The 26,146-nt window shown below is 43.3% G+C and overlaps 1 protein-coding gene across 1 annotated transcript in view; it reads left to right on the top strand.

Annotated features, from left to right (window-relative positions):
• NTRK2 (neurotrophic receptor tyrosine kinase 2) overlaps positions 1-26,146 on the top strand; it is a 334,115-nt gene that overhangs the window by 167,591 nt on the left and 140,378 nt on the right. The window contains exons 14-15 of the mRNA XM_036261082.1: positions 19,113-19,160; positions 24,624-24,812. Of these exons, the coding sequence (XP_036116975.1) occupies positions 19,113-19,160; positions 24,624-24,812 (237 nt within the window). The remainder of the gene's footprint in view (positions 1-19,112; positions 19,161-24,623; positions 24,813-26,146) is intronic.

The following is a 26,146-nucleotide window of genomic DNA, read 5'->3' as shown; positions in this document are numbered from 1 at the left end:
CACTTGTGAAAAACGAACTCCTCCTGACCTCACACTCCTGCCCCCGTCCACTGCGCCTTCTCTCCTCTCCCACAGGGACCTCCCGAAAGACCTGTGTTCCTCTCTCCACTCCGCGGCTCTCCCCGCTTCTCCTTAGTTCCTCCCAATCTGGCTTCCACTGCGAATGGAGCACCAGAGGGTCCCCTTTCACGGTCACTGTTGTTAAGTCCCACGGTCGCTCTCAGTCCTTACCCTCCTCGGCCTGTCAGCAGCACCTGACAGCTTCCTGTATCTCATTCAGACGTGTCCTTCCCTTGACTCTAGGACACTCCTCCTCTGTCCTCTCCCCACCTCAGAGGGGGCTTCTTTTCTCTCCCCGCTGTCACCCCTGCCCAGCCCCCAGAGGGGTCGGCGCCTCTCTCTTCTCCAGCTGCACACACTTCTGAGGACTTTATCCAGTCTTATGGCTTTGAATTCATCTAAATGCCGGCTTGGGAGAAACCTGTCCTCTGAACTCCAGACTCCTGTGGCCAACCATCTGCTCAGCAGCTCCTCTGGGCTGCCTGCTGGGCGTCTCCCACGGAGCGAGTCAGAGCAGAGCCTGAGACACCCAGCTCACTCAATGGACACTCAGACCAAAGCTGTGAGTCCCGTGACTCCTCTCCCCACTCACACCCCTTGTCCACCCCTTTATCAGCTCTGCCCTCAAAATATATTAAAAATCTGCCCTGCTGGTGTGGCTCAGTGGATTGAGCGTCCTCCCATGGACTAAGAGGTCCCGGTTCAGTTCCCGGTCAGAGCACATGCCTGGGTTTCGGGCTTGATCCCCAGTAGGGGTAGTGCAGGAGGCAGCCAATGTCTCTATCACATCAATGTTTCTATCTCTCTCACTCTTCCTCTCTCTAAAAAATTAATAAAAACATATTATGTGTGTGTGTGTATGTGTGTGTGTATATATATATATATATATATATATATATATATATATATAATTCAACAGCTTTGCTCCCCCCCACAGCTGCTACCTGGTCCAAGCATGCCTGCTGTCTCCTGGATTATCTTCCCTCACTGGCCTGGCTGTTCAGAGCAACTCTGGGTACACTCCTTCCCCAAGGCCTTGGTGCTGGTGTCTCCCCCTTTCTGGAACACTCATCTCATTCAGGTTCTTGCGCGGATGTCACCTTCCCACGGGAGGCTGTCCCTGACCGTTTATCTCACTGCAGGCCTTGCTCCCACTTGGTCGTCCCCTCGCGTTCCCCGCCTACGTCTCTTCAAGGCCCTGAGCACTCACACACGTACTTTCTTGTTGCTGTTGATCATCTGTCTCCCCCACAAAATATAAGCTGCGTTGATGTAGGAATTTCTGTCCATTGTGCTCACTTGTCTTAAGAGAGTTTATAAATACTGGTTGAGAACTGAGTGGAAGAATGAGTGTCCCAGGTTGAATCTGGGACAGCAAAGCCCAGGCCGATGTGATGGGAAGCATTCCACTGCAACTAAAATCTTAGCAGCCCCGATGTTTCTATATATGAAGATACATTGCATCCCATAGACGAAACACTGAAGCAATAGGCAGAGTTATTCATCCTTCTCCCCAGAAATTTGATGACACAACCAATGTGGGTGACTCTGGAATTCCTCCTAATCCCGTTTTGTTCCAGCCACCCTGCATGCACGGCAGCTCTGAAGCGCGACAAGCACTGACTAATCTCAGTCTGGGGGTGGAGCATACTTTGGGATTCAACACTGTTCTATGTGAAGAGGTCCTTGACCCCTTCAATCAACAGCAGTGGCCTCTGAGCCCAAAGGAAGAGGCTTGGTTGAGGTTGTTGATTGGCCTCAGACTTTCCCTCCAGTCCCGGCCAGCAGTCTCTGGCTGAGCTCCTAGGGCTGGGACTCGGGCTTGGGCTCTTTCTCGCTTTGTCATCCACTCCTAGTGCTGCTTTACTGGCACCTTGTGTTTATTGGAAGGTGACCTGCCTGCATGTGGGAGCCCCTTTCTTCCTAGACCCCTGGATTCAGTGACGATTGGGGTGTATCTCTGTCTGAAAATCAGAACCTCACTTTGTTGACAGTCTCACACCACTATCTTGACACACTGATTAGAACCCTCTGTTCTTCAGGCCGAGTTTTGGGATAACTAGACCTTGTTGAACATCCAAGAAAATAGCTGATGGCTGAGTTCTAGACCCAGTACTAGAGCCCATGCAAAGGCCTTATGAGACCTCAGCCTGTGAACATCAGTTTTCCAGAAGTTTGTGAACGTGCATGAGTGTCTGGTTGGGAGAGGTGTGTACTGGATGACCCCTAATCTCTCTGTGATCCAGCCTTTCTGATTAATTCCTGACTACACTTTTACTTTGTTTCATTTCCTGCCTGCACAGTGACCCAAAGATTACTGAATTTCTCTGCACCTTAGGAATGGGGGTCATAATATTTATGACAAAATAATGGTCAGGATCTAATAATAAGATTCCTAGTATGTAAGAAGAGCTCAGTAAATGCTAGCCCTTCCCATATAATCATTTAATCCAATCACTGTAGTTGATGGATTGGTTCTGTGCGCCTGCAATAGCTGAGCAGTTGTTATACCTGGAGGTGCTCAGGGGAGCTTGTGGAGCAGAGAAGGAAAGGCACCTGCTCTCCCGTGGCCTCCCTCCCAGAGCAGGATTCCTCCAGCCCCCGGAGAAATCTCCTCGGCTTCAGGCCTTTCTTTGCCTCCCTTTCCTTCATTGTCCTTCACTCCGAAGGGCCCCACGGCCACCTCGGCAGCTGCTCAGTCCAACAGTGCTCAGTCATAATGTCTATGATGTTTGATGGATTTTTTTTTTGCCAGAGATGGTTGCATTTTCCGCAGAGATTTTTGAAGGCAGAGAGCCAGAGTTCAAAGGTGTGGATACCCAATGGGGCCACAGGCAGCTTGGCCCATTCCCGAACTGAACAGCTCCAGGGGGCACCAGTCAGGGCTCGGAGCAATGCCTCAGCCTTGTGTGGGCTGCTGCCAGGGCAAAGGCTTTGTGTTGGGCACTCAGTTGCTAGCACATAAGGTGAGAGAAAGAGGCTGGAAGAAAGGGTCTGGAAAGGAAGTTGAGGCCGAAGCCTAGAGGGGGAGTTTGGGCTGTAAGGCAGTGACGTGGAGCCCTCAATTGATTTTAAGTAACAAAGAGGGAGGAAGGAGGAGATCTGAGTGGCATTTTAGGAAGCTCTCTCCAGCTGCAGCGTGGAGGATGGACCAGAGGCGGGCAAGAGGAGGCAGGAGGCTGCAGGAGGCCAAGGCAGCAGCTGTCATGAGAGCTGCAGAGTCCGGGCCAGAGCAGGGCCCCTGCCTTTCGGCCAGCATTGGTCCAGCCATAGATGCTTCATCTCGGGGAAAGCTATGTGCTCTATGTTTATAAATAAGCACAAATTTCTCCTATGTTCAGAGCAAATCAGACAATTTTTGTAAAGGGGGTAAGATGGGGGAATAGACAACAGACCCCCCAATATTATCCTCTCATTACATTTCTTGATGTTTCTGGGTAACTTGCTTAAGTCTTCTTCTTCCTCTTCCTGTTCTCTGGACGCACCTGCCGTTTCTGAAGGGGAACTGAGAACGCCGTTACTGTTAGACATTATAAGTGTTACAGAATGCCAAGGCATGAGCTGTTGCCGGTCTCCGCCCACTGTGGAAAGGGAAACCTTCCTGAAAACAGTTCTTAAACTTTCCTGGGTTGAAGACACGCAAGGAAGAATACTGCTAATGGGGAGGGTTGTATCATTTCATACAAGTCTCAACTGCTAGACTTTTCCTCCTGCTAACTTCCAAATCTGAGAACGCTTGATGGTGCGGAACCAAGCTTCCAGGCCCAGGGAGTCTGTTAACAGCAATTAAGTCAGTTAGGTTAACTGTTAAGCCTACCGTGGCCGCTTACTCTTTGAAAGTACATTTTCCCATATTGTAATAGTTTCAACAGTGATCTGAGGAATTGGCCCCCATGGACAGAACTTGTTTCTTTCTCTGTATCTGATGATGGGATGTGGTTTTTCCCAGCAAAAGCTGTATTTTTAAAGCATTTGAAAAGAAACAAGTGGAAATTTAATTTTAAGCCAAACACTTTTTTTTTTTCTTTTACAGTCGGTTTCTTCTTCACGCTTCTTTATTTTCCCCACCAGCATCTTGCACGTCAGTGCTTTAAGAAAGGAGTGTTTTACTGCCTGAGTCTTCACAACACGGAGGCCCACGAGCAGTTATAAAGAGTGGGCTTAGATGATATATATTAAAAGTGATAAATCATTTCCCAGCCTTCCATAACATTTTATTTTCTCTGGATCCTTACCTCCTCTGACTCATGTACCTGGGCTGATGAATGCCTCATCTCCCCTGTTACACTGTAATCCAGAGCCCGTGTTTCACTCGCCTGCCAATAGTGATAGCCAATAAATTAACCATGCAGTCACAGACCATGCCGTGCGGGCCGCTGCCAGCACACACTGCCCATCAGAAAGCAGGCACTTCTGAGCCTCCATTGATCTGATACCCTCACTACCCACATCCCGTTTTGCAGTGGGAGCTGCAAAGGCTCATTTCTTCAGAGGCATGGGCTAGGAAAACGAGAGAAGGCTAATTAATGCATTCAAGGGATCCTACTGAATCAGCAAGCCCCTTAAAGGCACAACAGACACAAACAGGCAGCTGCAGCTTGTTGGGATTCAAAACAACAACAAAAGGGCTAGTTAAATATTTGAATAGCTAAAGTATATGTCTATTCATTCCCATAGAAATTGCTAAAATAGGCTGTCCTCCCGTCTCCAGAGGAGTCAAAGTCATTGAAATCCCAAAGCCTTCATCCTGTCAAACAGCTTTTGAACAACAGAACATTTCCATTTCCATAACAGGCCAATTCAACATTAGTGGTAATAAAACTTGGGTGCATGGAAGGATTCCAGAATATGGTACCCATTGATTCCAGGCTCTGATGATGCAGAACTGACTTATTGACAGTTAGCCTACTATTGCCCCATCCCGGACTAGTTTGACATCTTACAGTTGCACATGTCTCGACAATAAATATACCATCAGGGAGTAAATGCCAAGCTGTGGGTATGACTTTATCCAAGGCCCACAAACTGTGACCAGGACCCGTCTTTGGCTCTTTTCCTTTGGATTGCCTGGATTGGCTAGAGACAAACTTTCCTACCATGGCTGCAGCAAAGATGACTTCCATCCACTCATGATGCTGCATCCTTCCAGATGCCCATCCAGCAACCTTTGTACACATATTCTAGGCTTGGTTTTGATCTGACTAACTTTAGTCACATGCCAATTCTTTAACCAACTACTGTGGCCAGGAATGGAATTATGCTGATTTTTTTATGTCCGAGACCTTGGCTCCATCTTGAATCACAGTGGCTGTCTAGGGTTGGGTAGATAACCAAATAAAAATCACTACCCGTTGAGGAGGAGGAAGTAGATATAGGCTGGCAATCCAAACAGCAATAACAACAACAACAACAATAAACAAACAAAACAAATAAAATAGTTTGTTCAGGCCACCGTAACAAAATATCACAGATTGGGTGGCTTAAACAACAGACGTGTATTTTCTCACAGTTCTGGGTCCTAGGAATCCAGGATCAAGGTGTACCCAGTAAGGTTCCTGGTGCGGGCCCCCTTCCTGGCTTGTAGACAGCCACCATTTCACTGTGTCCTCACATGGCCCTTTGTGCCAGAGAGAGAGAGAGAGAGAGAGAGAGAGAGAGAGAGAGAGGGAGGGAGGATTGAAGATGCTCTGGTGTCTTTTTTTATAAGGACACCAGCCATATAAGGTTAGGGCCCCACCCTGATAACCTCATTTAACCTTATTTACCTCCCCAAAGCCCAAATTGACCCACATTTGGGATTATGGCTTCAGCAGATAAATTTGGGGGGTATATAGTTCAGTGAAGAATGCACAAAAACGATAATCCCCAGCTGTGCACCTCTAATCCTGTTTACATGGGCTTTTATCCATGAAGAGTCTGTTGTTTTTATGGTCTGAGAGTAAATGTGTTTAAGTAGCTTCTAACGTGCACTGTGAAGAACACCCAGCCATGCTTCCAATCATGTTGCATCTATTTAATGACCATGAATTTAGGGACAAAGAAAGTTCCTGAAGATTAACATTTAGTTATGATTCTAGAACTAGGGAACAAATTGAGAATCACCAGACAAGAGACCTTGTGCATTTTTGGAATTCATCCTTTGGAAATGCCTTTAGTGAAAAGTCATGAGCACCACAAACGAGGCCGAGGCCCGAGACTATGGAGTCAGACACCCTGGCATTTGAATAACAGTGATGTGGCCCTGCTTACTCACCCACGTATTCCATTTGACCTGCCTCCAAATGATCTTTGATATTTCTTATTAAAAAAAATCAAAATTTCCCTCCAAATAATGAAGATTTGCATAGTTGGCAGATTCTACTACATTAATTAAAGATGATTCCTTAAGAAGGGCTCTGAAAATGTGACCAACAGGGGTGTATCTTTGAAACAAATACAACAGAAGGCATGGCCTTCTCAGGGGACTGCTTGCAGGGTCACAGCTTTTTTTTTTACATTTTTATTATTTTTTTTCTTTATTGATTTTAAAGAGAGAGGAAGGGAGAGGGAGAAAGAGATAGAAATATTGATGAGAGAGAACATCGATTGGCTGCCTCCTGCATGCCTTCCATAGGGGATTTGGCCCACAACCTGGCATGTGCCCTGACCAGTAATCGAACTGGCGACCTCTTGGTATATGGGTCGATGCTTGGTGCAGTGAGCCACACCAGCTGGGCACAAGGTCACAACTCTTATTTCTTACGATGTTACAATGAGTTTTTAAAAATTTTTTTGCATTTATTGTTAACATTATTATGTATATATGTACATACCTGTGCTTTAGAAAGTACATACGTGAGTGTGTACTCTCTTAACCCTATCTATTGGAGCCTTTTTATAAAACAAAAGCCACATGTTTTTATAGATAAGACTATCTTTTAATAAGATCTCCTTGGAACTTCACTGTTGGTATCAGTCAGAATAGGCTATGTTATGCTGCAGAAACAAATAGGCCTTAAAACAGAAAAGACTATTTCTCTTCATGCTGTATGTACAACACAGGTTGGCAGGGCACTTTCAATCTTAACCTCCCAGGAACCCAGAACTTTTTGATACCACCATGAGTCTTCATGGTTCTGTGCTACAGGATGAGGAGGAAGTCGAAACCCCAGTTTAAATTAAACGTGACTATTAAATCTGCGTGGGAGCCACGTGTCATTTCTGCTGCCTTTTCATTGGCAACAGCAAGCAACATGGATTGATGATGGTAACAGGGAGAGCATGAGGTGGGGTCAGGGGAGGGCTGCAGTATAATGTTTAACGCAGCGATGACCTATGTTATACCAAATTTGGCTCTTGATCAAAGAAGACAAAGATGAAAAGTTGGAATTCATTCATTTATTTATTCAATAAATCTTTATTGAGTACCTAAAATGCACCAGACCCTGAACTCAATGCTATAAGTACAATGGGGAGACAAGATGGAAATATGTGTTTCTCCTAAAGGACTTGTGGGGAAGTTAGAACAAATAAGGAGATCATTAAAATTCAGATTGAGACCAGCAATGACAGGAAGAGACAGTGTGCCCGGGAAGGACAGGCAACAGTAGTCAACAGTAATGAATGCTGCTGCTGCTGTTGTCCGTCTGTGCTTTACAACTCCATTTCTTCCATTTTTGGGGGTGCCTCCTGCCTTATTTTTAAATTCTTCTAGTTGGACCTAATCAGCAACTGAGATATTTGTGAAGAACCTACCACGTGTAAAATGCCAGCCTTGACACTGTTGCAAGTACTGTGAAGCTTATGGAAGAGGGTAAAGATTAAATTAGAAGATCTTTCGAGTCAGAGCATTTCAAATCTAATAGGCGAAACAAGAGTATGTAAATAATGAATACGGTGGAGAATGTGGTATTTACCATGAAAGACAACCCAAATGTCAATTAATGTTTGGGGAATAGCAAAATGCTTCACGATGGAGCACCTTTTAAGCTGGATTAGGTTGAATAAATGGGGTTTAATGATCAATGATGGGACTTTAAGGTTACATTTCAGGTAGAAAAAACAGTGGTGAAAAGGCACAGACTTTGGAAGCTCCATATAGGCAAGAGCTGGGATTATTTTATTCTATTATTTTATTTATTTTTCTTTATTGATTTTAGAGAAAGAGGAAGGGAGAGGGGGAGAGAGAGACAGAAACATCGATGAGAGAGGACATCGATTGGCTGCCTCCTTCATGCCCCGCACTGGGAATCGGGCCCACAACCTGGGCATGTGCCCTAACCAGAAATTGAACCAGCAACCTCTTGGTGCATGGTTCAACACTCAACCACTAAGCCACACTGGCTGGGCTATTCTATTCTTTATTACACACCATTTATCATAGTGTTCAGCATCTATCAAGTGAATGAGTTAATGAATAAACAGGACAATTCAAGGCATGTTTATATAAGGGATGCATACTAACAGTTTCATTGGGATCTGGTGTATTTTAAGGGAAGTCATAAGTGATAAAGCTGGGGTCAGTCAGGTCAAGGTTTTGCACGTCATTGAGTATTTGGGGCTTGGTTATTTCCTTACCCCCTGTTTGTATAATACCAGAGTGTTAGCAGAGGTCTCACATCCACGTCCGCTCATGACCTTAAAACAGCTCCATTGGGTGGCCAGGGCAGTAATTATTGCTCCAAGGAGAGACTTTTAGAGGGATCAAGTCACTGTGGGGCTGTCAGGAAATGGTGGGTCCAAGACTGAAGCCCAGTTCTTTGAGTCCAAATCCAGTTTCTGTCTCTTCGTGCTGCATTGCCCCTCTGTTCTGGGGCCAGAATGACACTTTTTGGTGTTTGAGAGCAACAGAAGTGACAATATCAGAGCTGTTTCTTGTGAGGTACAAGGTAAACGGAGAGAGAAAGGTGCTGGCAGCAGGGACAACAGTGATGGGAACCTTGGAATAACATGGGAGAAGACTAAACTCCCCCAGGGATGGTGAGTGCAGGCAGGCGAGGGGTTCTTTTAACAGAGATGAGAGGTTTTCAGATTGATTCCACTCTGCTGGCCAATGACCTGGACAGTGCTTCTCTGTCCCTACTCTGCTGACATTTGGGGCCTTACATGTCTTGCTGTGGGAGACCTTCCTGGGCATTGTTGGCTGTTCAGCAGCATCCCTCGCCTTTGCCCACTAAATGTGAGTGGGACACACCTCCACCTCATTCCCGCCATTGCAACAACCCAGAATGTCTCTGGGCATTGCCAGTTCTCCCCTGGGAGGCAAAATGGCCCTTATTTGAGAACCTCTGACCTAGCTGGTCAATTTTGATTCATTTCCAGAGAAGCAGTGGATCTTAAAGAACATATCCTTTATTTAGTGGAAAAACAAGAAATACAGTTTCATCTTATGGGTTTGGGTTTCTTCCCCAGACAGTGAGTCACCACCTGAAGTGATACCAAGCAGGGTGGCCGAGCATTCATTTGTGGGACTGGCATTGCATTTCAAACAATGGGTTTTCATCTTGTTCTATTTATGGTCACTTTATTCAATTATTTTTATTTAACACCCAGCTTTAGAAGTGCATATAATCCTGTTATGTCCTATTCCATTATGGCAGCTTCTTAACAGAAGAGCACACAGTCATAAAATTAAATAAATATCTTGACTATTGCATTGGCCTTACACATTTCCTGACCTTGGCTGGATTCAAGAGTGTGGAGGGGGGTGGTGGGATGGGAAGGGAGACAGAGGGTTACTGAAAAGAATGACAAAGATGCTGAGGGATGACACAAAGCAGGTCACCATGTTCTCAAGTTGCAGGGAAGGGTTTGAATATAGTTGACAATGGAAAATACCCTGTAGTGAGAATCATGGCTGGAAGGCCTACCATGCTCTTCTCCCTTCAACATTTTGTCATACACCACACACAAAAAGTCCTGCATGATGCTTTGCATTAGCTACTGCAAATATTGGTTTAGAAGAACTGAAAAAATAATAATAATAATTTGCATATTTTACATATATGAATATAAGTAATGCAAACAAATATAAATATAACTGTAAGTATGTAGCAGAAATTGCATAGACATTTTCAAATACGTTTAATGTGGCAACAAACCCAGTGCGAAGAAGAGTGGAAAGAGCAGCCTTGCTTTATTCTGGCTACAGCTGGTGATGGGGCACAATGGACAGATCTGAGCACATCAAGGTCTGGGTCATTGTTTAGGTTTTCTATGGAAACAAAAGTTCATGGGGATTTGGCATAAAGTGTATGCCAGCCTCTATGGGCCTGTTGCTCTCTTTGAAGGTTACCAACTCCACTTCTAAGATGATTCCCTGAGAATCATCCAGTTTCCTTCCCAAAGACTTTTTTCCGTGCTCATCAACATTGCTTTGCAGAGAATTTGGGGAATTTGCTGTGTGAGCATCCAGACATCACCTGCTGTCCCTGAAGGGAGTTTGTGGCCACTGAGAAGAGGTCTTCATAGAGCTTTCTGAGCTCTCACTGGGTTGTACTGAAGAAAGGCAAAGCTTTAATATGATTCTCTCGTGCGTGTCATCTCTTATTCATCAGCAGAGGTTGCCCCTACCTTGCTCAAAGCTCCAAGCCTGGAAACTAATTATTTGGCATCGCAGGTTCCATTTTTTTACCCACCCAGGAAAGATTGTGACCACTTTTATTAAAGGAAAAGCCTTCAGAATTTACAATAGATGAAAAAAAACCCAACACTTTGTACAGTTTAATTGTGAATGATTAAGATGCAGACCAGCTGACTTTTCTTGGAAATAGTCCAAGTGTTCAAAATGAAAGGTGAAGTAGTTGGCGATTTTATTTTCTCAAAATTAAATGTCTGAAATATGGGATCAGGATATTTTGCCACATTCCAAGCAAGCCTCTTTTCATCTATTCCCACTTGAGCTTTCTGAACTTTGTCTGTAGGACTGAAGGATTTAGTCTGCTTTTATTTTTTAATACTGCAATAGAAGCTGACCAATTTTCCCTAATTAAAATTATACCTAATTTCTAGTAAGTTCCTGGCATAAAGCAAGTATTTAGTAAATACTGCTTTATAAAATTGCTTTTGCAGAGCACGGGTCCTTCTCTCAAGATAAGAATATAGTGACCCAAAAGCATTTGAGTGTTATTTAGCAGGAGAAAATCTAGGCCAGTTGACTGAGTGCTTTTCTTTAAATTGCACATGATCTCATATTCTCAAAATACCCTGGAAAGTTATATGAGGCCACGTGACAATCTACTTTCAGTCATATGTGCCTAATGATTAGTGCTGTAGACCGCTAGAACTTGAACGGGCTTTCAATGCCATGTCTTAACCTCTGTCTTTGTGGAGTGGGAAATAAAGTCTATGACTCACCCAAGGTCATATGATGTCTTTCTTGCAGTGTCTAGAGACAGCCCACATCTGACATCTAGTCCAGCGTCTTTATTTCACTTCCCTACCTGAAGTGCTGGGTTCTCAGTATTGTTCACCTAAAAGGTTGTCGTCAGTAAGCTTCCATTGAAGGGCCACACGTGAATCAGGAAGGTAGCAAAGATATTTGCAAAACATAGTGGTTTTATGTTGGGTGCATAATTTGCATATTGGCATTTTCATTAGACTTGCTGTACTTCATATTGTTCTGCATTTTAAAAATTGTTCTAATTCATTCATTCAACAAGTATTTATTGGAGCTCTGTGCAAAGCACTAGAGATAGTGGTGAATACCTGGGCAAGATCCTTGTAGCATATACTTTGGTGTTTCACCCATGTCCTCTCAGCTCTTACCGACTCTGTACTTGCCCATGGTGGCATGCCAGAAGCACCCATGACTCTCATCTAAGGGCTTCCGCTTAGTTAGAAGCCCTCAGCCAATGTCAGATGGTAGTTGGAGGATCAGTGACCCAACCAGCTTTCGGATGGGGTATTTCTGAGGTGCATTCTACACCATTGCCCCAGGTTTCCCAGGAATTTGAATTCTAGTTGTCCACAGTGTAACCCACTGGGAAATGTATCCATCTCAGGCTTCCCTCCCCTCCCTGTGTTACTTGCCCACTCCCCTCTCGTGTTTCTTACACCCCTTCCTCATGAACTGCCTTCACTTGAATCCTTGTGTCAGAGTCGGTTTCCGGGAGAGCCTCCTCTAAGACAGTCCCTGACTTCCTGGAGTTCAAGTTCTAGTCAGGGACACAGACAATACACAATGCATCAAATGAATAAGGTGACTAATTGGTACATACTGAGAAAGATGAGGTGATTGTGAGAGGAGAGGGGCTGAGGGAGAGTCTGGTTAAAGTGGTGAGGTTGGGGCCACTCAGAGGATATGGTAGTTGACTTGAAAACTTCAGGGGGAGGTGAGTGGTTAGGCATTCAAAGAGCCAAGAAGATGATTCTGAGAGGAGCCAAGAAAAAGTGCAAAGTGAGCAGGAACAGCAAAGAGGCCACTGTGACTGTTTATGAAACAGAGGGGTCGGGGGACTGGTTGGGGTGGCCGAGACCATGTTATGCGGGACTCTACAGTGATGATCAAAAGTTTATACTAAATGCAACAAGAAACCTTTAAAGGATATTACTAAGCAGGGGAATGCAATAATCTGATTTATACTAGAAAATGATTACTCTGGCAGCTCTGTGGAAAAGAGATCAGGAGAGGCAAGAATAGAGCAGGGGTCGAGTTAGAAAGTTGCTGCAGAAATCGAGGCAACAGATGCTAGATGGCTCTGAGCACCCAGATCAGCTGTTGATAGGAACATGATTACACAGAATGGAAATGCAGAATACATATGCATGTCTATCTTTGTCTCTAAAACCATTTCTATGTATTTCAGTGTTTATTAGCATTTTGAGGTTTAGAAGCCTTTGAAAAACTAATGAAATCTGTGGGCTTTCCAGAAAAAATGCAAATATACATGGTTACACAATTTTGAATTTGTGATGGGGGGGTTGAGGAGTCGTGGACTCAGTTAATAAAACCTCAAAGAAATAAGTAAATAATTTAAGATCTAATTTGCATATAGTATTATTTTCAGGTGTACAACATAATGATTCTGTATTTGTATATATTGCAAAATGATTACCACAGTAAGTCTAGTAAACATAGTTACAAATTTCTCTTTCTTGTGATGAGAACTTTTAAAATCTGCTCTTTGAGCAACTTTGAAATATGCAGTACAGTCTTATTAACTGTAGTCTCCATGTTGTACATTACATCATAGGACTTATTCATGTTACAGCTCGAAGCTTGTACCTTTTGACCCCTTTCACCAGGCGAGATGATATGGTATTTGTCTTCCTCTGTCTGTCTTATTTACCTAGCATTATGCCTTCAAGATCCATCCATGTTGTCACAAGTAGCAAGATTTCCTTCTTCTTTATGGCTGAATAATATATCATTTTATACATATATCACATTTTCTTATCCATTCATCCATTGATGGACACTTAGTTTGCTCCCATATCTTGGCTATTATAAATAGTGCTGCCATGAACATGGGGGTGCATATATCTTTTCAAGTTAGTATTTTCATTTCCTTCAGGCATGTACCAGAAATGGAATTGCTGGATCATATGGTAGTTTTATTTTTAATTTTTTTGAGGAACCTCCATACTGCTTTCCATAATGGCTGCACTGAAAACTATAGTTATTTTCTTTGTGTATATGTATTAGTTAAGGTAGGCTTCCTACCATCATAAATAGGTCCCAAGTGGATAATGGTTCAAATATATTCATATATTTTTTGTATATGAGTGATAATTGGGGTATAAATAGCTTCATTGGACCTCAGTTTCTACACCATCTATTCAGTTTCGGTGTAGTAAAATAACTCAGTTTCTATACCATCTACATTCACTAGAAGAGTTAATAAAGAATTTATCTGCTAACTTCAAGTCATAAATTCCAAGTTTGATGTAAGTGTTGTCTTTATTATGGATAGGTAGAAGGGGAAAGCATGGGGTAGCATATATGAGAAGTCTTGATGGGCCTGACCCAGGAATAGTACCCATCATTCTGCTCACTGTCCATTGGCTATGATTTCACGGTATGGCCACAACCAACGGCAAGGAGGGCTGCTTCATTTAGTCTAGCTGTGGGCCCAGGAAAAAAGAGAAAAACATGTTTCTGAGAGCAGCTAGCAGTTTTACATAAACTACACGTATTTTTTAAATATTTTTCCCATTGGAGGTGTTCGCTGTTACTTGGAGAACAGTGTGATAAGTCACACTGGAGTCTGAAGGAAGGGAAGGGATGAAGCCAAGGAAAGTTGGTCAGGAGGATTCCAGGGCCCTTTGCATCATGATTTCCACAACCAATTTAACTCAAAGCAAGCCCACTTCCTAGTCTGTGGATACGGGGCTTATATAACAGTTGTGTCCTTAAGTGAAAGATTAAAATTAAATTGAAGTGGAAACTTGGCCCCAAACTACACTGTTCAGTGGCCTGAGGAACTGGAATTAATTTGAAGCAAACTATTACTCACTCTGATTGTGTGTCAGTTGGAAAGGGAGATGCTTATATTGTCAGCAAAGCAGTTATTGCATTCATTTCCCCTCCACCCTACGGTCGGTCCTCCTAGTTCTTTGAGGTAACAGGCATTTGGCTACTCCATCAAGTGCTTAGTGAGCATCCACTCTGGGCTCAACACTGGCTGGTGCATATTTGCCTGCATCAAAGGCAGCCCAGAGCTCCCTTCCATGCTTTCTTTAGGGAGTGGGTGTGGCCATAAGAAGTTGGAGGTGAAGTACATTTCCACCAGTGAATTGTATTTTCCCATTTTCTTGTATTAGAATGTCAGAGATGCTTTTCTTGGGGGTGGAGGGTAGCGAGTCTTACCTTAAAATATAAAGAAATTACATTTCAGAACACAGCACATTTTAATTTCTCCAGAATTAAAAAGGAAAGAAGCTGATTTTTCTCATGACCTACTAAAATGATTTTTCTGAAACTAAAAAAATAAAAAATCCAGAAATTGCAGTCTCTGGAGATCAGAACCCTTCTAACAATGTCTTTTAGTGTTTGTGCAAGTCGGCACCCATAGGGAAGATTAGATTTCTCCACATGGCCTGTTTGTTGCTCCTTCCTCTGATTCTCTCACAGGCATCATAAATATTCCTTTTCAACCCTCTAAATTTTTGCTGTTCCCTTAGGGAGGTGTTTGAAAAGCAATCTTTATTGCCATTTATTTTATTTCGTTTAAGTCCCATCTTAGAGTTGTTAATGTGTTAATGTGCCATTAAAAAAAATACATTTCTCTTCTCTGGTCAGGGAAGGTTGAACTTTCTTTAATAGAAGATGGATTTAATTGGTTAATTGTATCATTTAGAATCTTTGTTGGTCTAGATTCCAAAAAGAGGCGTTCCTTTAGGCTCAGTGCAACTACATTTGCTTTTGAAGGAGCCCTTTATTTTGCAGTGAATAAAGTGTCTCTTATTAAACAGAATATAAAAGAATGTTTGGCAGGACTCGACTCCCAGTGGGTGAAACATCACAGGAAATTGAGAAATTGTTTCTTTTTTGGCCTTGTGGGAAAATCTTACTGGTGAAATTTAGTATTACGGTTTGAAGACTACTGCTTAAATCCATCAAGAAAGAGCTGTCTGACAAGGGGCAGCTCCTGGGGCGGGAGAGGGGGCAGAGGTACCCATGTGACTTCGCTAATCTGGTCTGTTAAAATTTCCAAGTATTCTGGGTATGGTCAAGAAGACTATGTTCTGTCTTTCATAATAATTGCGTTACTGTTGAAGAGAACTTGGAAGTCTTTTAGCAATTCAAGAATAAGTTGGTCAAAAGTTAGCCTTAGTTGGATGCCCTTCATTTGTTCCTGCAAAACAAGGTGTCTTATGGGCCCAAACAAGAAATGTGTGTAGGTACAGTGTCTTGCTTCTGCTCTACCATTAAACACGGGTTCTTGAACGTGGGCAGATCCCCTTTGGGCATTAGACGTGTTCTGAGGTCTGAACACCCATCCTCACATACACATCTTATTTGGGATCTGTGCCCCACACTTACGCAGTCAACCCACAGTTTAACCCGCTAACCCCATTTCCTTTCTGAATTCCTTGGAGACACTGTGGGTGGCATCACCATATGTCCTATTGTCCAAAGCCCAAATCTTTGTTGCTCACTTCACATACTCCCCTCAACTCCAATCAACTGCCACTCCTGTTGATCCCCCTAAATAGGCCTGACAGCCATCCCCTCCTCTCGCCACCCGCCTCCCAGAGCCTGGCTCAGGCCACAGCTCTCTCAGGCCTTGGTTTCTCTGGAAGCTTGCTCACCAGTCTCTTGCCCTCTCAAAATCCTGCTTGTACCCTGCAGCCAAAATGACTTTTCTGAAACTAATCTTGATCATGTTACTGCCTGAGATTTCTTTTTCGAGGGGGTGGGGGGTGGGGGCGGGGCTAGTTATAAAGTTTAAGCTCTTGGCTTGGCCCTTATTTTATTTCTCAGTTTCCTTCGCTTTCCAGCCGCACTGCCGCCCTGAGAACGCCCCCTGCTTTCCCCTGTTGCTGGCTAACTCTGACCTGTTGTCCAGAAGCCAGAGTGCTCCCTTGCCCCTCCCCCACCCAGAATTGGCTAGATGCTCCTCCTTCGAGTCCCATACCCCTGGACATACTTCTAGGGTAGTTGGCCTTTGAGTGTAAGCCCCTCGAAGGCAGGCCACACAGCTCATTTCTCTGAATTCTCTGCTGTCCTATTGAGTAAATGAATGAAAATAAATGACTAGTTATAGAGCTTTTTTGTATGTAAAATCGAACCCTGATTGTAATGTTGTAAGCATTGGCTATTTTGGGCTCGTTTTGGAAAGGCAACTATGAAAGACTGAAAAATTTTTTTAAAACCCTGGATTTGGCATCAGAAGGCTGAGTCACTATGAGCTGTGACCTTTGCTAAGTCTATCGGCCTCTCTGAATCTCAATTCCTTGTCAGTGAACAGAGGGTAACATATTAAAGGGTTTGACTGAGGACCAACAAGAAGTGTCCGGGGTGGTGGGGGCAGGAGAAGGCATTTGGTGAGTTATAATGACTGCATAGATGTTATCTGCCTTCTTCGGATTCTTTCCATATCTGAAGTCCTCCCTACTGCACCCATGCCAAACACGAGCCCAGAAGACATAAAATGTGCGTGGTTTCCTGTGGCACAGGTCAGGGTTGGGTATTTGCCTGGCCTCTGTTCAGTTAGGTGGAGACATACCAATGGCAAGGACAGAGGCAGGAAATGGTTCACCCTTGGCTTTCCCAATGGAAATACACTCCTACCCTCTCATACACTGTTGGTGACAGTAAGACCGGATACAGTGGGAAAGCAATCTAATTACATGTGTGGAGAACCTTAACAATATTCATATCCTTTGACCCAATAATTCCATTTCTAAGATTATCCTGGAAGGAATAATTTTTGAAAATGGGGATGGGAACACCTAATTCGGGTAAAGATGTTCCTTGCAGTTGTGTTTATTAGAGTTAATGACTGAGAATAATCTGACGTGTAAATCAGTGAGGGGCTGCTGTGGCATTGTCCTTCAGTGGGTATCCCGTAAGAAAAACGTGATTTTGAAAAAATGCTCAGGTAAAAAAAGCAGTCATAAAAAATTGACCTATGGTTTAATTAAAACTACATTTTCACCCTGACCGGTTTGGCTCAGCGGTTAGAGCGTCGGCCTGTGGTCCGGAGAGATCTGGGTTCGGTTCCCACTAAGGGCACGTACCTCGGTTGCAGTTTGTCCCCGGCCCTGGTTGGTCATGCGGGTGGCAGCCACTTGATGTGTCCCTTTCACGTCGATGTTTCTCTCTCTCTCCCTCCCACTCTATCTGAACAAAAAAAGTGGAAAAAAATATAAAATAAAACTACGTTTTCTAAATCAAACAGATATAGAAAACAAAAATGTAATCAGTAGGAAAATGCACTGTTTGGAAAGGGATTAGTGGTGGTTAAGAAATCTACAGGCACAGCCCTGCCTCCCTAGACCAAGAACCGTGAATGAGGTTCACTGTCTTCTGTGCAAAGGAATCTTTATTTGGCCTTGGGTGGAAGCCAAACCTTCACCCTGTCTTCTGAAACCTGGAAGAAAGCATTCAGAGGAGTATCAATCAGAAGGAAAGCTCGGCGTAGAGCTTGGAGAGTGGAAGTTCTGGGATACCAGGGAAGGAAGGGCTAAATATGCTTGAGAAAATTACTAATCAAGACAACAACTTTGTAAGGCATTTTTGAATGTGCAAAGGGCTTTATAGACATTGTTTCACTTCAGTCGGCTCTTCTTCTACATAGCTTTTTATCCTAATTCCTGTAAAAATCACTAGAGATCTAAAAGGCTGAGAAACGCTTTTACTTACTTGGGCTCCATTCTCTTCCTGACCTTGTATCCAGGGATTTCCCGCTGTGCGCAGGTCACTTCGAACCCAGTGGGAACTAACTAGAAGGGAACAGTCGGGCCCAGGAAACAAGTGGACATTCCACTGTGGCTTTATTCACTGGAGGACCTGGGAACCTGTGGCAGACCTGTCCTTACCCGTGCCAGCGGACCTTGTCTTGTGAGAGGCACAGGTCTGCCGTGAGCTGTCCACTGTCACACAGCAGGCTGGTCTCGGAACCCATGGAGAATTGATACTTTTCTTCTCTTGACTCCCCATCCAGCCCAAGTGTCAGTTCTCCCATGAGTGGTTTCATGTTCCTCTTTCACTGCCTGTCTCAGCTCCAGAGAAGATCTGCTTCCTCGTCTCATATTTTCATGCGGCTAAGGTTCAGAACCTTCATGTGCTTATGACGCATTTTCACCCAGCAACTCTGTTCAGTTCCATACTGTGGGGGAAGAGAGAATGGGAAAGAAATAAGACTGCTCAGAGCCTTCAACCCTGGTTTTGGTCATTGCTCTCCAAGACAGGCTGCTGTCCTTGATCTGACTTGGACCTTCATGTTCTCAGGATGAGAACTACATCTTCACAGAAAAATCCAAGGGTTGGGTGTTTGGGAGGAAGCTTTGGTCCTCCGTGGAGCTTTTTGAGGGAGTTGGAGTTATTTTTATTAAGGACAGTACTGAATACCTCTGGTTGACGCTTCTCTTTCGAAGTTTATTTTATGTTTTATTGTGGTTTTCAGATTTCTCATGGTTTGGAATTGGGAAAGTAAAATCAAGACAAGGTGTTGGTAAGTAGTTACTCCTTCTTTGGATATGTAATGAGCTTGTGTTTAATTCAGATGAAACTGCTCAGTCCTCAAATTTGTTGGCCCTTGATTCATTTTCTCTTGTTCCTGGTTTCTGATTTGCTGAAGAAAGAGATCTAGATTTTCTCCAGAAAAGGTATTACCGTTGCTCATCGAGTTCTGTATTTTTGAAGCTGACTTGTTTTTACCCCCTGGGGACGCGTGAACTGGCATCCAGTTCTGGGTTGTTGATGCATTTCTACAAAGGTGAAGGAAATAAAATACAACTGAATACAGCTCCATGCACAGCAAAGTTGGCTGAATATTCATGTCTGGAAAAGAATGTGTCTTCACTTTCCTTGGCCATGATGTAATAAATTTCTGAATTGGTAAATCAGCTGTTTGTTTATGACCATTTCTCTTTCAAAACAAGATGAACATCCAGACACTGTGATTTGTGCTTGATTGCATTCAATTCTTGCAATTGTGATGACAATTGAAAAGCAGAGCTTATAGCTACCAAATGAGTGCAGATAATGTATCTCATTGCTAGGATTGAAATCAGGTGTGATCTCCCAGGACCTCTGATTTGTTCAGCATTTTCTATGGGTACAGAGACAATGAAGAGGAATCACTCAGAAGGCATGAAAAGACAGATTTTCTTCCATTTTGCATGTGCATTTCCAAAATCTAGCCATCTTGGGCATCTGTTGGTTAGCATTTATTTTGGTTGCGAGGTCGGCTGCAGGTAAAATTGCGAAGGAGAGAGGTGTACCAGGGTCACGGAGAGCCTTTCAGTTGTGAGCCATCTACCCATCTGTGTTCATGTGTCCCTATGGGAACCCTACGTCATTTCCCTTTGTGAGCTTGATATCAGTCAGTCTGCCCCATAACTAGCCCCGTGAATTCCAAGGGAAAACCTCTTAACCAGCAAAGGGGAAGAGGAGATGCGGCCATGTCAGAACATTAAGCTCAATCACCTCAGGATTTGTGGGTGATTCCCTGAGGCAAATTTCAGATACAGGTGACCGAAGGTATTTTAAGATATCAGAAGTGTTCTACTGGGCAATCTTGAAGGTGCCCTGATTTAGGGCTGGTGCTGTGTGTGTGGTGGGGGCAGGAGGAGTTGAAAGATCAACTGTCCCACCACAGTGCTGGGGGGTGGGGTCTTCCCGCCCCTGCGTAGCAATCCCCGTAACACTTAGGCAGTCTGCAAGCCCGTCGGCCCTGAAGAGAGGGGCTGGCTCCTGGAACGCTGCAATGACAGGATTCCGCCCTTTGGGCCACGGCAAGAAGAATGCTTCGGAACGGTTCTTTCAGCTACAGTTCATCAGAGGAGCTGCTGCTTTAAAATGCTGGTCTTCTTATTCTTCAGGTGTGGTGAGGCCAATAGGTCAGAGAGGACTGCCGCTGATGCAAAGGTGACTCATTAGTGGCCGTCCCCAGGAGGAGAGGGCATGCCCTGTCGCAGGGGTCACAGGAGAAAGCCCCTGGGTCAGTCAGGAGGCAGAGGGAGAGGATAAACGTAGACAGGGGCCTTTATCATGGTTTCCTCAGGAAGGAGGGGGCCAGGCAGGTTAGCAGGTTTCGGGTTGGATGGCTGGAGGAACTTCAGTGGGTCCCGTTAGTTGTCTGGTACCTGCCTCTGGGTAATGGGGCAGGTGGATGATGGCCTGGAGTTTGATGCCTGGATAAGGAATGTGGTTGGGTATAGCTTACGGATTAGTTGGTTTGGACGTGAAAGGTATACTCAGAGGCTAATTCTTTACTATCTGTAAGAACTGGCTGACCCTAGACGGGGCAGTCCCTCCAGGGTCATCAAAGTCCAAGAGGTTGGAGCGTGAGAATACAGAAAACAAAAGGCATGCTTAACACAGATGCTCAACAACCTCTCCCCTCACCCTGAAGGCATTGTTGGTCCTGAGAGACCAAATTCCTTTTCCAGATGACCTTCATTGATTCTTAGCACAGGAAAATAAGTCTCAGTTAGGCTTAGCGAGGTGTACAGTCATAGATGTGAGATACGTTACCCAGCAGCTCTGATAAAAGAACAAAATGCCTCATTGAACTTGAGACATAAGAAAAGAAAAATAGGCTAAACTTGTTTCCAGGCATAAGTCATATTTGTCAGCGCAGTAATTAGAACTCTCTACCCCAAACTCAGCAAATTGCACACACCCAGAAATTTAAAACTTCTTTAATTTTCTAGTATTTTTTTGTCTTCTGGGTTTCTTATGACACCGCAATGCACCCCTGACTGTTCTCCTGTCTGTCTTTTCACCGTGTCTCCTCAAGCACGTGCGCAGACACACAATGACACATCGTGTCACGCGCAGACAGGCTGCTGTCAAATTATGTAGACATTCATTGTCCCTGCTGAGAGCTTTTTCCCCTTCCCAACTCTGCTGAGCTCCATTAGATCAAAATGTTCCTAGAAAAATGGGCTGAATTCCTGCAGCCGTGCCAGCCGCATCTATCTTCCAGGCTTTGGAGCATCAATAATGAAGAAAACAGCACTGGAATGAATATTCCAATTGACAAATGGCTGAGGTTTGTATGTTGGTCAGATTTGTCAACAGCGACCTTCTGGCAAAGTGAAAAGGCTTTGGAAAAATTATCTCTGGTGCTTTATACCACTCCTATGCTTAAAAATCCACCCCCTCTCCCCTGCCCCAAAGAGAGAGCCCATTTTCTTTTCTTTCTTGTTACCTCGGAGTCAGGGATTTTCATCAATCGGCCAGGGGGAAGGAAAGGGTGTCCTTTGGTGGAAGAAGAAGTGCAAAGACAACTCTCTGGGTTGAGCTCTTTAAGTTAGGGCCCCGCTGTGTCCATGGCAGATGATTTAGAGCTCAATTCCTAGAGGAATCTCAACAGTGTCTTCTAGATATCAGCCTCCTCTGAAATGATGAAATGCTATGGGAATGTTGACAGTCTGACTTGGGCCAAAAGAATCAGAGACCAAGGCAACTGGGATCAGTATGTTTCTAATCCTTGCAGGGGCTCCAGAAGCAAATGTCGCTGGCCTTCTGGCAGCGTGTGGAGTATTTGAACATGACAGTCCCTGCATTTCTGAGGGTAAACATGCAGCCTGGAATCTGTTGAGAAATATGTGACCCTGACTGCTCAGAGAGCTCAGGCAGTGGCCTACTTGGGGCACCCCAAAAAGGGGACAGCTGCACTGGGAACAGAGTGAGGAAGCTAGCCCAGGAAAGGTTTTATCGACAAGAAGCAGAAACCTTAGCACAGCACATTTCTATTTTCCATCTCTGGATTTAAGCTCTGGGTGATCTAGGCCTGCCAGAAAGCAAATCATGAAACAGGGATGGTTAAGGATATTAGAAAGAACTTGTCTTTATTCTTGGCAGAATTTCCTTTCTCTGCCAATGCCGGTGAGCTAGGCAGAAGGCAAGCACAACTGGGAAGACTGCCTTTGCCTTGAGTGTTCTGTGGCTTCTCACTTGGCTGTGTGAGGACTGGTTTGCAGAATTAAGCCAGAGCGTATCATTAAAGGCATCTTAAATGAACATCCCCTTGAGAGAATGCTTTAAAAAATTACCTATAATAGCAGTTGGCTGCCTCCTGCATAGTTTGTTTAAGATTCAGCTAGCTGGGAAATGTCCAATTGTTATCGCTACATACTGTGGTAATCCCCATGTGGAGGGGAAAGCGGATCTTGAATTGGGAGATGGATTACTGTGATATTTCAGAGGGGATTTAAAAATGTATGACACAACAGCTTTTGTTTTCAGAATTGTGGTGCTTCTCATTGAAATAGTTAAGTGTGAGGGAAGAGGTAAAGAGTGGATGGAGGTGCTGAAACATGCATCCTGGGGGTTGGATGAATACACATTCTCTTGCTCAGGAAGTAGTGATTCAGATTTTCCTTTCCCTAGTACACATTTGCCTTGGCTGTGTATTCAATTCTGCCTTGTCTCTGCCTTTCCTCCTTATCCTCTCCTTCCTATCTTCCTCTTGGCTTATGCCAATAGTCCTGGCCCGTGGTTGCTTTCTGTGGGAACCTGTACCTATTCAGTACACTGCAAAAACATGTGTCATAAATATATGTCTAAGGGGCTTTGTCTTCTTTTCATGTACAGGTATTTACCATGAGCCAAAGAGATCTTAATTATTTTGAAGCTTTCATATAGACCTTTATCTTTGTGAATCTATTTTGATTGCAACAGTATAGTTTTAGTGGCCAGTGGGTTAATGGTATAGACAAGACACAGTAGACCATATATATGGGCATATACATTCTAAGACTCTGGACTAGAAAGTTAAAGTGTCATATGGAAAATGCTATGGTTATTGCTTTAGCCTAAAGACATCCATGGACTGACTCTATAAATAAATATTATTACAGGTAAAGGCAAAGCAGGTGAATTGCTGTAGGACTGAGCTATTACTGTGCAGGCAAAAGTGGTACAGCTATGGACAAAATATATAGAGAGAAGAACAAAGTGATAGGACAGTGCAATGTTCTTGTCCACCAGTTGTACGTTCATTTAGTAATAGCTAGTAGTCATTCATACTCAGGGAGCACCTTTCAATTTACGATAAATTTTCATATCAGTAGTCTCATAAAATAACAAGCAGGTATCATGTTCACATTTTACTAATGTAAGTGGATGCAGAGGTACGAAGAAGTTAGGTAACTTGTCCAAAGAGTGGAGAAGGGAACTCTGATCTTCACCAGTACACTGTGAAACAGGAACTTAGATTGGTGCTGGGAGTTTCAAAGAGTGGGTATTCTAATGATATTCAGAGAACAGAAAGAAAGGATGCATATTAAATTACACAAGAAGAAAGCATAGAATTTGGAACACTCACCCATTGCTGGTGGGAATATAAAATGGTGCAGCCACTTTGGGAAACAATTTGAAAGTTCCTCAAAAAGTCAAACAGAGAGCTACCATATGACCCAGCAAGTCCACCCAAGAGAAATGAAAATGTTTGTTTACCCAACATCTTGTACATGAATGCTCATAGCAGCATTATTCATAATAGCTCAAAAGTTGAAACCACCCAAAATGTCCATCAGTTGATGAATGGATCAACAAAATGTGTCATATCCACACAATGAAATATTATTTAGCAACAAAAATGAATAAAATAATGACACATGCTACAACGTGAATGGACCTTAAAACATTATGTTAAGCGAAGAAATTTGTGGCAAAAGATCACATATTATGATTCCATTTACATGAAATTTTCAGAATAGGTAAATTCATAGAGATAGAAAGTAAGTTTATTAATGCCTAAGGCTTGGAGTGAGGAGAATGAGGAATGACAGCTATTTGGAATGATGAAAATGTCCTAAAATTAGATTGTAGTGATAGTTGCACTACTTTCTGAATATAGTAAAACCCACTGAATTGTAGTTTAAATTTTATGTATGTGAATTACAACTCAACAAAAGCATCACAAAATTATAGGAGAATATATATTTTTTTCCAACTCCAGGTCCAGCTTCAGTTATCAGCAATGATGATGACTCTGCCAGCCCACTCCACCACATCTCCAATGGGAGTAATACCCCATCATCTTCAGAAGGAGGCCCCGATGCTGTCATTATTGGAATGACCAAGATCCCTGTGATTGAAAATCCGCAGTACTTTGGCATCACCAACAGTCAGCTCAAGCCAGACACATGTAAGTACAGCTGTTTATACTTATTGGCCCAATTTGCTGCATAGCTTTATCTACAAGTGTGTTTATCAGAATCCTTGACAAGGATGACTCGTGGGAGGAGGGCAGTGAAATGACTGAGAATTCTTGGGGCTCTGGGACCATGGAATAGTTTCTTTAGTTTGTTGCTTACGGAATTCTCAGGGTGTGTCTCCTGCTGGGCTTGGAATTGTGGCAATTACTGGCTTCTCTTGGGATTCATTTTTCAAAATCATTTGTCAACATGAAGTTGGAATCAAGGCATGCTTATCTTAAAAAAGATAGAGAAAGAAACCAGAAGTATCATTAGAATGTACATTACCAGTTACAGAAGACAGGCAATTGGTAGAATTTAAGTTTGGTTTATTGAAAATCATTAAAATATACACTATAGGTAGTCAGGAAGCGCTATGTTACACACAGGTGGCATCAATTCTGGTAGTTCTGTATTCTTTGTTCAGTCCTAGTTCTCAGCATGAAAGTTGTGATTTCATGATAGCAAAGAGACATGTTAAGTACAGTGACTTATCATTTTCAGAATCGAATGAACTCATTAGCCTCAATTGAAAGGTCGCAATTTTTTTCAAAGACTCTTAACTCTATTTTTTGAGCTATTGCTCAAACATAAAAGAGGGACAGCCTTAAGGACAACAAAGAATAAAATCACAATTGACAAATAGGCCCCTTAACACATGAATAAGGGGCTATGAAGGTAGAACATTAGGTTGCCCAGGATGCAGGAATTCCCTAGCACTGAATAATGGGTATCTTGTGTCTATTTGCATATTCTTACCCCACCTTAAATTCTGTCATCCTGCACTGCCTCTGGGGTAAGGTAGGACTATTGCAAGGTTAGTATTTGGGGACTTACTTTCTACTGAGACTCTCATGGGATAAGGAGACTTAGCAATGAGTATCAGATCTGTTCACAAATGAGGAAACGTGTTATTTCCCCCTATTTATTCAAATTTATCCCAAGGTATGTTAACAGTGAATTTGAGTTTAATTGTTAGGAAGAATAGAATTATAAGCTTATAATATGTGAGACTGGACAACACCATAGATTTCAGTGGAATATGTAATATGACAAGATAAATTAAATTGCAGATATGAAGACTATTGAGCTTCTTGAAATAAAAGGTATTAATTGAAATCAAGGTATTTTTAATTCTAACATTCTCATTATGGTATGAAAAAGATGTGTGGAGGCATTGCTTAAACATTTGCATTCTTGGTTGAGATAAGCATCCTCCAAAGGTCTTTGAAATATCCTGCATGCATAACAGTCAAATACTGAATAAGGCAAAGCAGGATATTGT

The sequence above is a fragment of the Molossus molossus genome, unplaced genomic scaffold, assembly GCF_014108415.1.
Source record: "Molossus molossus isolate mMolMol1 unplaced genomic scaffold, mMolMol1.p scaffold_m16_p_14, whole genome shotgun sequence".
NCBI classification, from domain to species: Eukaryota; Metazoa; Chordata; class Mammalia; order Chiroptera; family Molossidae; genus Molossus; species Molossus molossus.
Note: the sequence above shows the minus strand (reverse complement) of the source record. Positions and strands in the feature narration are given on the sequence as shown.